The sequence below is a fragment of the Salvelinus fontinalis genome, chromosome 6 (assembly GCF_029448725.1).
Source record: "Salvelinus fontinalis isolate EN_2023a chromosome 6, ASM2944872v1, whole genome shotgun sequence".
NCBI lineage: Eukaryota > Metazoa > Chordata > Actinopteri > Salmoniformes > Salmonidae > Salvelinus > Salvelinus fontinalis.
Genome location: NC_074670.1, coordinates 53,356,103 through 53,370,798, shown reverse-complemented (window position 1 = coordinate 53,370,798; position 14,696 = coordinate 53,356,103). Strand labels below are relative to the sequence as shown.

At 41.9% G+C, this 14,696-nt stretch overlaps 1 protein-coding gene across 1 annotated transcript; it reads left to right on the top strand.

Moving 5' to 3' along the window:
* Positions 1-712: 712 nt before the first annotated feature.
* On the top strand, positions 713-14,322 carry LOC129858120 (calcium-binding protein 2-like). Its single transcript, XM_055927095.1, has 7 exons — positions 713-1,159; positions 1,846-2,151; positions 12,293-12,323; positions 12,465-12,599; positions 12,802-12,911; positions 13,273-13,420; positions 13,667-14,322. Exons 1-7 carry the CDS (start codon positions 1,073-1,075, stop codon positions 13,690-13,692), a joined length of 843 nt encoding a protein of 280 aa, XP_055783070.1. The 5' UTR covers positions 713-1,072; the 3' UTR covers positions 13,693-14,322.
* Positions 14,323-14,696: the final 374 nt, after the last annotated feature.

Below are 14,696 nucleotides of genomic sequence, written 5' to 3'. Positions count from 1 at the left end.
AGCTGGTTGAGAGAATGCCAAGAGTGTGCAACGCTGTCATCAAGGCAAAGGGTGGCTACTTTGTAGAATTTCTAACATAAATTATGTTTTGATATGTTTAACACTTTTTTGCTTACTACATGATTCTATATGTGTTATTTCATAGTTCTGATGTCTTCACTATAATTCTACAATATAGAAAATAGTAAAAATAAAGAAAAACCGTTGAATGAGTAGGTGTGTATATACTTTTGACTGGTACTGTTTGTGTGTGTTTGTACCCTCAACTGTGTGTGTGTTTAGTCATGCCTACATGATGTATTTATCCATGCATGCATGTTCATGTTTGATGGTGATGACATGTCATGTTTGAATCTGTACTCATCCCCCCTTCCCTCCTCCTGAAAGGCTGACCTGAACACCTCAATGAAAATCCAATTAGCGTTCCAACAAAGGCCAGGGCCTGGGCAGACACAACTTATCACTACACAAAACCGATCACAGACAGACAACGAGACAGGGAAAAGGGGGATGGACAGAGAGAGACAAAGTGTTTGTGTGTGTGTGTGTGGGGGGGGGGGGGTGATGGAGAGATAGGAAGAGAGAGAGAGCGAGAGAGAGAGAGGGGGAGAGAAAGAGAGAGAAAGAGAGAGAGGGGCAGGAACTCAATCCCTGAGTTTCAGGACACATGATGATAAAACACCCTCACCTGGACAAACAGGACGAGAGATAGAGAGAGGCACGCACTAACAACCATTGAACAGGGATAGAGACAGAGGAAAGGGAGTAAAGAGAAGGGGAGGGAAATCAAGGGAGTACAAAGCGAGAACAATTTTATTTAGGAAAAGTTAGCTACTTTCTGATTTTAAACTTGGGAGAGAGATAGCAAGTCAAAGCAGAAATTAGAAGAGTCCAGACAAAGTGACTTTAATAGATACAGAACTAGTCAGTTTGAAGTGTCTGTTTAAAAAAATCCACTAGGAAAACTAGAGAGGAGAGGGAGGAAGTGAGAGAGAGAGTGAGAGCGAGAAAGAGAGGGAGCGAGAAAGGGAGGGGGAGCAAGAGATAGAGCGTGTAAGAAAACAACACCGAGATGTTCATGATCATTCCGAAGGATTCTTCCGCCGGAGGAGGTGGTTCAGCAGGGATGAGCTCGCAACACGGGAAAAGCGCAAAACAGGTGTGTGTTTGTGTGTATGGGTGTGTTTGTGTCGGTTTGTTTTCATGTGAATTAATTACACAATGTATAATTTTATTATCTTTTAAATTTGACTAATTTCTCTCTAACTCTAGTGAACAAACATAGATGTTATGAGAGGTTTTAGCATCTCTTGGAGTTTAAGATAATATTGTGTGTATATAAATGAGTGTGTGTGTGTGTGTGTGTGTGTGTGTGTGTGTGTGTGTGTGTGTGTGTGTGTGTGTGTGTGTGTGTGTGTGTGTGTGTGTGTGTGTGTGTGTGTGTGTGTGTGTGTGTGTGTGTGTGTGTGTGTGTGTATAACCTTCGGGGTAGGGGGAGGGGAGGGGAGTTGAGGGTGAAAAGATGAGTGTATTGATATGGGGCGGGGATAGGGATCACCTTGCAGGTACGGTATATGAAAAAAGTTCATCTTTAGGGTTTTGTCAGATGTTATGGGATAAAATTAAGAGAAAAAGATTAATTGATGAAGAATACTTGTGAATTTACCTGTGACTTTTACCTCAAACACCAATTTGTTCGTTAGTCAATTATTTTTCAATTTGAAATAATAATATCTGATTCATTTCTTAGTTTGTATGAAACACTTGTATGGATCTGACTCAGTTCCTGACTATCAGTATCAACGTTGGTATAATGGATCTCTCACCTGTACTTTCCCCATGCAGGTAAAAGCAGCGATCAGTAAGAAGGTTCAGAAACAGCAGATTAAGCAGAGGAGGCAGTCCATTGAGCAGAGTGGAGACTCAGAAGTCTCAGCGGCTGGAGTCAACCCCCCCCATGGTAGGAGGTACAGCCAGACCCCCACCCCCTTCCCCAGAGATAGAGAGAGAGGTACAGGGGATGAAGAGGAGGAAGAGGAGGACCTGGATGTGGAGGACAAGGTGGCAGATGTGATAAAGACGAGTGGTCAGAAGCAGGAAGAGATGGAGTCCATAGACCTGCTCCCTATAATGGACCCAGCATTTGGACCGGTAAGAGCCGGGTCTGCCCTGGGATAGGCCTTCTTTAGCAGTGTGTGTGTGTGTGTGTGTGTGTGTGTGTGTGTGTGTGTGTGTGTGTGTGTGTGTGTGTGTGTGTGTGTGTGTGTGTGTGTGTGTGTGTGTGTGTGTGTGTGTGTGTGTGTGTGTGTGTCCGTGTGTGTGTGTGTGTGTGTCCGTGTGTCCGTCCATCCAAGGCACGATTGCAATCTACCAAGGTCCTGATTGAAATTCCCTACTCCAAATAAATACGCTGACTCTGTCCCCATACTATAAGGTAGCTGCTTATCCTATATCCCATGTTTAAGTGTTAGCCTTGATGCTAAGAGAGTTGTGTTGTTTATCTGTGTTCAGGGTTTATGTGGTAGCGTGTGTGAGGGTTTAAGCTCTTCATTGGCATCTGCTACAATAGGAAACTATAATTCGTAACAGATATCATTTTAAGCCCCAGGAGTAATAAACACCAAACAGTACGCTTCAGAGTCTTGGGGCGGGGGCAGTAGGTTTGCCCTCAGGAGTCTGGTTCCTCCCCTCTCCCCTGGTCTGGCCTGTCCTGCCTGGCCTGTTCTCCCCTGGCCTACACTGTCCTGCCTGGCCTGGCCTGCTCTCCCCTGGCCTAGCCTGTCCTGCTTGGCTTAGCCTGTCCTGCCTGGCCTGGCCTGCTCTCCCCTGGCCTAGCCTGTCCTGCCTGGCCTGGCCTGTCCTGCCTGGCCTGGCCTATCCGGCCTGGCCTGCTCTCCTCTGTGCCCGTATTTGGCTCTGGTTCTGACTCACTGAGGCACTGCAGAGTTCCTGTAGTTGACAAGTTGAGTAACTGGATACTAGTATCAGTATCTGACACCTGATCAGAACACAATACATCTACAGAATTACCGGCTCTTACACGCATATCACCATAGCGACCAGAGCCTTACTTCCAGTCAGGGGTAAGAGTCAGGTTACATGATGCGTGTCTACCTGAGTCTGTCTCAATACACACACACTTACCACACACTCCGTCCTGTAGGCATGCAGAGCAAACAAAGTGTGTGTGTGCATGTGCTTGCATGCGCGTGCGTGTGTGTTGTTGTGGGGTTGAGCTGACACCCATACTGGTCGTGTGACAGAGAGGTCTAATACTGATACCTGATGCAGATCAGATACTGTTCAGAACACACAGAACTAGAAACCCAACAGAGTGACATGATTAATTGACATGATCAATAATAAAATATCAATGAGATATGTAATCAGTTTTAATGGCAGTGGTTGCAACAATGTTTATCCTATCAACAGCATGAGTGTTGTTTACCAGACTTGTCCTGGGACTAGTCCTGATTTACCCAGTGTGTGTGTGTGTGTGTGTGTGTGTGTGTGTGTGTGTGTGTGTGTGTGTGTGTGTGTGTGTGTGTGTGTGTGTGTGTGTGTGTGTGTGTGTGAGTGAGAGAGATCTTGTTCTTCTTTCCTTGTGAACACCTGAAATCCACAAAAGGATAGTTAAAACCTCTTAAGTATTTTTAAATTTTCGCCTAAAATGACATACCCAAATCTAAATGCCTGTAGCTCAGGCCCTGAAGCAAGGATATGCATATTCTTGATAGCATTTGAAAGTAAACACTTTGAAGTTTGTGGAAATGTGATATTAATGTAGGAGAATATAACACATTAGATCTGGTAAAACATAATACAGAGAAAAAAACATGCGCTTTGTTTTTGTATCATCTTTTTTGAAATGCAAGAGAATGGGCATAATGAATTATTCTAGCCCAGGCGCAATTTAGACGTTGGCCGCTAGATGGCAGCAGTGTTTGTGCAAAGTTTTAGACTGATGTAATGAACTATTGCATATCTATTCAAAATGTTGTATCAAGACTGCCCAAATGTGCCTAATTGGTTTATTCATACATTTTCAAGTTCATAATTGTGCACCCTTCTCAAACAATAGCATGGTATTCTTTCACTCTAATAGCTACTGTAAATTAGACAGTGCAGTTAGATTAACAAGAATTTAGACACATCAGCTATATCTATGTCCTGGGAAATGTTCTTGTTACTTGCAACGTCATGCTAATCACATTAGCGCACATTAGCTCAACCGTCCCGAGGGTGGGACACCGATCTGTAGAGATCCTATTTATTAAGCAAGGAAAATTTCCCCTTGTGGCTATATAAATAAAATACAATGTGGTTTTAAAGTGGCAATCTGCAGTTGCTACATACATTTTGTGACTTATAAATGAATTATATGTACCCATTGATTCTTGAATAATACAACTTCTAAATGCCTAATGAGCTTCAGAACCCAAAATATAAGCTTGTTTTACTCCAATGATTGTTAACAAAGTAAATGTAAACAAACACTATATTGAAAACATGGTTAAAACAATCATTTTGATATCATGGATGGTCAGTCCTTGCATCCATAGCTCGGTCTATGAATTTGAGAGTTGTTATATTTCTCCAGCCCCATCCGTCAGCTTTTTACTTTTTTACCTTTTTTTACAGTACGGCGAGTTCACTTTTTTGTTGTTTCAGCTGCTGATTGCTGCTTTAAATTCTGCCAAATACTTATTGAACACTATATTTTGTACTATATTTTGTACTATATTTTGGACAGAAGCTGTCCTCTAGTGGTATTAAATTGACACTGCAGTGTTGAACTGCCCTAGTACTGACCTAGTACTTGTTAAAGATTCCGTCATGACATGAGCCAAAATGTTCGTTTGATCTAAATCCAAGTCTGTCTCCAAAAGTATAGAGGAAAAGCGGTCAGTTGATCTTGTAACAGACATCTGTCACTCAGTTAATCTTGGCACTCATACTTCTTATCTGCTACTATCACCATACGTCTGGGTTTGAATGGGTGTGAAAGAGAGAGAGAGAGAGAGAGAGAGAGAGAGAGAGAGAGAGAGAGAGAGAGAGAGCGAGAGAGAGAGAGAGAGAGAGACGGAAGGGGTAGAGAGGGACATGACCAAACTACACACACACACATTTGGCAGAATTTGATGCCAAGTTACATCAGGTAAGCCTTATCTTTGAGTGGTCATGGAATGTCACAAAATGTATATCCTACTACAAATGTTATTTATACAACACACGTACACACACGTACACACACGTACACACACACACACACACACACACACACACACACACACACACACACACACACACACACACACACACACACACACACACACACACACACACACACACACACACACTCTGGATAGTAGTTGGGGCCATCTAGGCACCAATGGGCATAGATCTGGCATCACTTTACCTTCTCCCAAACCTAACCTTAACCATATGGGGGGGGAACACAAATCTGACCTTAGACGAGCGTCTATGGAACCTAACCCCTAGCCTTATGCCCCCAAGGTTCATCATGAGGAGAATGGTATGCATTAGTAATAAGCTTTACAAAGTCAGGCTACCGTATATTAACATCTGCCCCTGTTGACAATAAATAAATCCTGTAGGTCTCTCTGTCTCTGTGTCTGTCTCGGTCTCTCTTTCTTTCTCTCTCTCTCTCTCTCTTTATACGGCATGTAATTCCCGTCAGTAGTCATAGTATTTATTTAGTCATGTGAGTCAGTGTTGTTGCACAGAAACACAGTTTAAATGTTGTCCTGGAGTGTCTGATATTATGTCCTGTGTCTCTGGATTAGACAGCTTTACAGCTCGGATTAGAACCTCTGTAATGCTTTTATCATGCACCAATCAGAGAGAATATTATATTTGACATCCAAGGAAAGCATGAAGATGTGTTTATTGATTTTAAAAACAGTCCAATTAGAGCAGTCGCCTGTGATGTGCGTATTTGGTTAGGATATGATTAACACACGCATACAGTTAATGGTGTGTGTGATTCTAACATACGCACATACACACATCTAATGGTAGTCCAAAACAGCAGCTTGCTTCCAGGCTGTTTGAGCATCAGTCTCACTCTTGGCTCTTTTCTTCCTCGCTCATTTGTTGTTTCTTTCTCTGTTCTGCTTCTTGTCTTGTTCTCTTCCTGCTTTCCCGTAGATTTTTATCTCATGACCAGTTTGATTTTCTTTCTCCCTGTCTCTCTGAATGTTCCATCCTTTTCTCTCCATCACTCCTCCTCCTCATCATCTATTTTCATCTTGTATCACCTCTCTCTCCAACCTGCCCTCAATTTCTCCCTTTCGTTGTTTCTCTCAATCTCCTTACTCTATCCGTTTCTCTTCTTACCCCTCCATCTCTCCCTTTAATCTGAAATGGAGTGATAGGAATTTTTAAATCCCTTGCGTTTGTCCCCTCTAATTCTCTCTATCTCTCCTCCCTCTCTCTGTCTATCTCTCCCCCTCTCTGTCTGTCTGTCTGCATCTCACCCCCCTACGTAGATGTAGTCATTTGAATGGAGTAACAAGCCTTGCTCCAGGGACAGAGAGAAGGAGAGAGGGAGAGGGGTAGAGAGATAGGGGATTTAAGAAGGGGTCAAATTGAGACTTGATGAGTGAGTTGGAGCGAGAGGGACAGAGTAATGTACCACATGAACTCTTTTCTATTCAGACATAGAAGTGGGCTAGGTTAATGTTTGTTTTAGGCGACCTTAAACCCAGATCAAGATGTTGTTTATGGGATTTAGGATCTTCTGAGTGTGGATTAGAGGTTCTACTGTATGTTTCATCTCTGATATGAACATCACTTCAGACCACGATGTGACTGGGTGATAGGACCTCCTGGACCCCACCTCAGAACTCTAATCTCGGGTGGGACCTTTGGAACTCCAAAGAAAGGGGGAAGAGAGAGAGAAAGAGAAAAAATAGGAACAAGAAGAATAGAACAGAGAGGGAGGGAAAAGAGAAGGAGGGTCAGGAGAGTTACTTCACACTCCGAGGAAAAGGGATGGGAAATTATACTAAGCCATCCATGAAAAACAAAATGAAGAAGGTAAGAGCAGTTATTTGCTTTTTTTTAAAGATATGGGACGAGAGAAGCCTTTGCTTGCTTGCTATTTCCTTGTCTGTGTGTTGATGTGTGTAATATCCTGGAAATATAATATAAGTATAAGTATAAGTATAAATATAAGTATTTTTTCTGCAAAGTACTCAATTTTGAATAGGTGCTGTGCATTTTTAAACAACATTGATCTGAAACCATTCAACGTGATTATTCTGAAAAACGCCAGTAGAGACAATCTATGGCGTTTCCTTTTCACTTATATGCATAATGTCTCTGCATCTCTGTACAATGGAGATCTTTCTTTGATTATCTCCGAGCCTGATAAGCAGTATTACTCCCCAGAGATCTTTATCCTTGTGTTTCCTAAAGGGCAGGCCCAACAACCACATCAATCTTGTACCAGACGTGGAGTTTGATTCTACAGTTATTCTCAAGCGCATACAAGCATTTTGTTTTTATAGATCAATGTTGTTGATTTTTTTTTAAGTGTTCTCAAGACACAGAATTCTGTGGCCCACTGAAAAACAGTAAATGCCTTCTCAAAACTTAAATATTTTCATCAATTCTATATGCTACTGTCACAATCGCTAATACATTACTCAAAAGAACATGACTGTCTGCAAAAAGATTAACACAAACATGAATTTCTCTTGAGTCTAAGCTGACAAAGCAGAAAGTTAGTGTGTGTCGTTTTTGATTCTAGTGATCAAAATATTTGCTTTGCAGTCACTAAATCATGAAGATCAAAATTGGAAACACAACTATCAAAAGGTGCATAATAATGGGAAAATACAATATTATTCCTGATCAAAAAGAAAATAGAAAATAAGCACACCGCGCAGGAATCCTTCATCAATATCTTCCCAATCCAATGCCATGTATTCAGTACTGTACCTTCCATCGGCTATAGAAACACAATCCAATGCCATGTATTCAGTACTGTACCTTCCATCGGCTGCAGAAACACAATCCAATGCCATGTATTCAGTACTGTACCTTCCATCGGCTGCAGAGACACAATCCAATGCCATGTATTCAGTACTGTACCTTCCATCGGCTGCAGAGACACAATCCAATGCCATGTATTCAGTACTGTACCTTCCATCGGCTGCAGAAACACAATCCAATGCCATGTATTCAGTACTGTACCTTCCATCGGCTGCAGAAACACAATCCAATGCCATGTATTCAGTACTGTACCTTCCATCGGCTGCAGAAACACAATCCAAGGCCATGTATTCAGTACTGTACCTTCCATCGGCTGAAGAAACACAATCCCCAATAGAAATAAGGAAGGTGAATACAATGGGAGAACACAACTGATTTGAATGTATAGGCCTCAATCCACACCAAAGTAAAGCTCTATAATGGAAGGTCATAACCCACTGGGCATAGACCCCAGTTCAACGTATAGTTTTGATTCACATTTGTTTGAGCTGTCAATTAATGTGAATTCAAAGTGAAATCAACAACAAAACATTACCCATGTCATTGGATTTCGGTTCAAAGTTGGGTGAAAAAAAAACGATTGGCAAATTGATTTACCACGTTGATTCCACATCATCACATAGATTTGTTTGGGGTTGAAATGATGTGGAAACAATGTTGATCCAACCACTTTTTACACAGTGGGAATGTTTAGGAGTAACCCAAAGTCCCTTAGAAGTAACTCCACTTTATTTTCTGCATATCTGCAATGTTGTAAAAAAACGTACAAATTTGACAGTTCTGTTGCCTAGAGCTTTCCCTATATTGTACCTTCCATTTCCAATATTGTGTCGTCGTATTTACTGATTGCCAGAAACCGTGAACACATTTGCAACCTTTTCTCTTCTGAAGAAAACATGTTAATATTCTGTAAACAAAACACTTTGCATTGAATATTGCATTCATTGATGACAACTGTATTTACAGTTTTGTAAAACTGGGTCTAATACAGTATATGCAATCCAGGCATAAAGGCAAGAAACTTATCAGACATTCTGCAAATGTACTTAATTAAGCATTTGATCATTGTTGGTTTGCTGTAGGTTAGTTTAACCACACTTCCAAAAAATGTTTGTACACAGGTTAAGAAAAACTGTAACTAAACACAACTCTGGTATTATCATATTGACTAGATGTAATCTGTAAGTGTGTTATGTAACACTGTGTTGAGTCTCTGAGTTGAGCAGAGTGTCTGAACACTTACCAGAATGAACGCCCCAATCCAACTCTGAGCCAAGACTGAGCCTCGGAAACAGAGCAGAGAAAGAGATAGATGAGAGAGTGAGAGATGGAGGGAAAGCATAGCTCCTTGTAACCAATACACAGACCAGCACATAAACAGAGAGCTAGACTTATTGAGCTGATGGTCTGCTGGCTGATAGGGCTTGTCATGTAGATAGAGTTAAACTTCTAAAAGTCTGACAGAGATTGCCAATCCTGTCCTATCTTGTTTGCTGATGTAACATCGTATCTCCATGAGGACTAGTATGTGGACAGCTGGCTGTCAGACCTCAGCAGACAGAGAGGGAAACAGAGTGTGAAACCAACGACTGTTGGGTTCACTAGTTCTGGATGATTCTGGTTCTAAGGGGGCCGTCGGGCCCCAGGGGGGTAAGGGGAGGGCAGGGGGCCCGGAGGGGCCCCGGGCGGAGGGTGAGGAGGAATCGGGTGAAGACGAGGAATTTAAGGTGCCACTGTCTGCACTGGTCCAGAACTGCACCGTGTTACACAGGATCGTGGGACCCGCCTGCATCTTCCTCAAACAGGGCTTTGCAAGCAGCCAGATCGTACGTACACACGCTAGTGAACACATACACACACATACTGAGACACATGCATGCAAGCGCATACTCAATCACACACACACACGTACACTTACAATTACATGCTAAACTATTCACACACACACCAACACACACACATCATGATCATCTTCCCTTCCTTCTCACCACATAACATTCTCTCCACAATCATTTCATTTTCATCATGGGACAACCAATCAAACGTGCTATATAAAGTACATACTGCAGGCAGAGAGGAGTCCAACCAAACCTTGATGTGGTGTTGCACTGTGTTTATCACATACAGGGAGATTCCAAGAAGAACATCCATAGTAAAGAGAAAGACTGTCTCTCCCTATATTTCTCTGCCACCAAACAAACTCAACCTAATGACCTACTACACCAAAACAGGCACGACCTACAGTGTGTGGACGTGTGTGTGTGTGTGTGTGTGTGTGTGTGTGTGTGTGTGTGTGTGTGTGTGTCAGTAAACAATTCACATTATATGTCCAAGGGTCTTACTTACACTAAACCACCTACATTTCCTAACCCCCCCCCCCCCCCCCCCCCCCCCACACACACACACACACACACTACCCAATAATCTGGTTACTACAGTGATTTATGTATTGTGAAAGTATTTTACTGGGTCCATAATACAAACATGGCTCATACAATGTAATCTGTGTAGATTTAGGGTCAGATATACAGTACCAGTCAAAAGCTTGGACACACACCTCAAGGTCTTTTCTTAATTTTTATTACTATTTTCAACATTGTGGAACTATGAAATAACACACATGGAATCATGTAGTAACCAAAAAAAGTGTTAAACAAATCCAAAATATATATTACATTTTCGATTCTTCAAAGTAGCCACCCTTTGCCTTGATGACAGCTTTTCACACTCTTGGTATTCTCTCAACCAGCTTCACCTGGAATGCTTTTCCAACAGTCTTGAAGGAGTTCCCACATATGCTAAGCACTTGTTGGCTGATTTTCCTTCACTCTGCGGTCCAACTCATCCCAAAACATATCAATTGGGTTGAGGTCAGGTGATTGTGGAGGCCAGGTCATCTGGTGCAGCACTCCATCAATCTCCTTCTTGGTCAAATAGCCCATACACAGCCTGGAGGTGTTGGGTCATTGTCCTGTTGAAAAACAAATTATAGTCCCACTAAGCCCAAACCAGATGGGATGGCGTATTGCTGCAGCATGATGTGGTAGCCATGCTGGTTAAGTGTGCCTTAAATTCGAAATAAATCACAGACAGAGTCACCAGCAAAGAACCCCACTTCATCATACCTCCTCCTCCATGCCACACATGCGGAGAACATCCGTTCACCTACACCGCGTCTCACAAAGACACAGCGGTTGGAACCCAAAATCGCAAATTTGGATTCATCAGACCAAATTACAGATTTCCACCGGTCTAATGTCCATTGATCAAGTTTCTTGGCCCAAGCAAGTCTCTTCTTCTTATTGGTGTGCTTTAGTAATGGTTTCTTTGCAGCAATTCGGCCATGAAGGCTTGATTCACGCAGTGTCCTCTGAATTGTTGATGTTGAGATGTGTCTGTTACTTGAACTCTGTGAAGCATTTATTTGGGCTGCAATCTGAGGTGCAATTAACTCTAATGAACTTATCCTCTGCAGCACAGCTAACTCTGGGTCTTTCCTGTGGCGGTCCTCATGAGAGCTGTCATCAAGGCAAGGGGTGGTTTCTTTGAAAAATCTCAAATAGAAAATATAGTTTGTTTTGTTTAACACTTTTTTGGTTACTACATGATTCCATATTTGTTATTTCATAGTGATGAGGTCTTCACTATTATTCTACAATATAGAAAATAGTAAAAATAAAGAAAAGCTCTGTAATGAGTAGGTGTGTCCAAACTTTTGACTGATACTGTATTATATCTTTAGAAGCAATGTACTAGATAGATATAATATTTAGTCTAACTTTGCAAGGCATCCTGGTTTACTCTTTCTAATAATGTGTGTCTACTGGCACGCTACAAATCACATGTACCACCTCTGCTATTAAATTAATCATACCATAGCAAAAAGATGTAGATTTTATCAAGCAAAAACAAATGGCAGAATTTCTCTCTCTTCTTTTCTCTCCTGCTTTTTCTACCTTTGGCTGATTGGTTCCCATTGTCTTTGTGATTGAGGCCCATTGTGTATTTTCTAATATCAGTGGTTGAACAATTTGTGTTTGTTGACCTTTAGATTTACATCTGTGTGTTTGACGGCAGTTTTTGTATCAACATGAAAACATGCACGTACGTTGCTTGTCTTGTCGCGGGTACATGAGCAAACAGATTTTGTCGTCGTCGTACGTCTCGTGGGGTTGTGATGTAGTGCGTGTGTGTGTTTGTGATGCAGTGTGTGTGTGTTCATGTGCCACTACCAGTCTGCTTATGTGAGTTCCTCTGCTACCTCCAACAGGACAGGGACCTACGACCAGAGGAGATTGAAGGTAGATTTTCCCCTTCTATCTCACACAGTCAGAATCGTACCATGACATGTTTTACAATGTACATTCTCTAATTCTTACCTTGTGAGTGTACTTGTATGTTTGTGTGTGTGTGTGCGTATGCGCGTGCCTGTGTGTTTGCAGAGCTTCGCGAGGCGTTTGTGGAGTTTGATAGGAAGAAGAATGGTTATGTCAGCCACAAGGACCTGGGAGAGTGCATGAGGACCATGGGCTACATGCCCACAGAGATGGAGCTCATCGAGCTGGGCCAGTCCATCTGTGAGTCGGATGTCATCATCACGAGACAGCGGAAACCACAGAGTCATGGAATATCTGAAACTCTTGAGTGCTATGGCGGAATTTAGGTTGATTATTGCAATGAATTATGAACCAAGGAAACACAAAATCAAGGAATATTTAGGCAATGAAAGACATATTGTACCCATGAGTAATAGTAGTAATGTTTTTATGTGGTCTGTAGGTGGCGGCAAACTAGACTTTGAGGACTTTGTGGAGCTGATGGGCCCAAAGATGCTGGCAGAGACAGCAGACATGATCGGAGTGAAAGAACTGAGAGATGCATTCAAGGAGGTCTCTCTCTCTCTCTCTCTCTCTCTCTCTCTCTCTCTCTCTCTCTCTCTCTCTCTCTCCTCTCTCTCCTCTCTCTCTCTCTCTCTCTCTCTCTCTCTCTCTCTCTCTCTCTCTCTCTCTCTCTCTCTCTCTCTCTCTCTCTCTCTCTCTCTCTCTCTCTCTCTCTCTCTCTCTCTCTCTCTCTCTCTCTCTCTCTCTCTCTCTCTCTCTCTCTCTCTCTCTCTCTCTCTCTCTCTCTCTCTCTCTCTCTCAGATTGTGTGGTTTCAAAGCTTACAGAGATGGTTGCTGTCTTTCTCAATGTGAGTAACTGTCACTTTAGCCCCCTTTCTCTCTGTCCCTTTCTCTCTCTCTCACACACAGTTTGATGCTAACAGTGATGGTCAGATCAGTATAATGGAACTGAGGGAGGCTATGAAGAAGCTGATGGGAGAACAGCTGACCAACAGAGAGATCGACGAGATCCTCCGAGACGTGGATCTCAACCGGGACGGACTGGTCGACTTTGAGGGTGAGAGATGTGTGTGTGTGTGTGTGTGTGTGTGTGTGTGTGTGTGTGTGTGTGTGTGTGTGTGTGTGTGTGTGTGTGTGTGTGTGTGTGTGTGTGTGTGTGTGTGTGTGTGTATGCTCAACTTCAGTACTGATTTATATTTGTTAGAAGCAGCGACTTGGGTTTTTTGTTGGTCTGTGTATGGGATAATCATGTCTCCTTTTCATTTAACTCTCTTTCTGTCATGATCTCTCTCTCTTTTTACAGAATTTGTTCGAATGATGTCACGCTGAGATAACCATATGGCGTTGTTGTGTAACAACTGGAAAAGGGACCACTACATTTGTAGTGAACAACTGGAAAAGGGACCACTACATTTGTAGTGAACAACTAGAAAATGGACCACTACATTTGTAGTGAACAACTGGAAAAGGGACCGCTACATTTGTAGTGAACAACTAGAAAAGGGACCACTACATTTGTAGTGAACAACTAGAAAAGGGACCACTACATTTGTAGTGAACAACTGGAAAAGGGACCACTACATTTGTAGTGAACAACTAGAAAAGGGACCACTACATTTGTAGTAAACAACTGGAAAAGGGACCACTACATTTGTAGGGAACATTCTTGTTCTACTGACTGGACCTCGGTTTGTTATTTTTTGTAAAGCAGCACTTAAATTGAGTGAACACTTAATAGTAGTTCTACAAATCTTCTAACTCAAGTTGTGACAGTTAAATTGAACATGGATTGGTTGTGACATATCAACATCCTAATGCTTGGCTGTCATGAGTATCTCTTATCTTTTTAAAGTGTCTTTTTTTTAAGTGAATGTTTTTACTCTGATTGTATGTGTGTTCAAAGGTTCAACCTCGTTTGTCAAATGTGATGTTATTTTCAAATAAAAAGTTGTCTGTCTGTGTTGTTTCTATTGCTGTTTTTATGTGCTATCTTAAATGTAATCATTTCTAAGAAAACGTTTGACTAATTCATTCATTGATGATCATTTGATAATAAAATTAGACACATTTTAATGCAACGTAAGACTAAATAGGGACAGGAATTTAGTTAATGAAAATTATAATGAATGTCTATGATAAATTCACATTCTCCACACACAGTATGGCACCTCTTCTGTTCAAGGCAAAGATCACGTGGTGGCATGGAACAGATTAGTTTCAAGCCAAAGAACACGTGGTGGCATGGAATAGATTAGTTTCAAGGCAAAGAACACGTGGTGGAAAAGATTAGTTTCAACCAACTCAACTGAGCAATTTTATGAACTTCTATGACA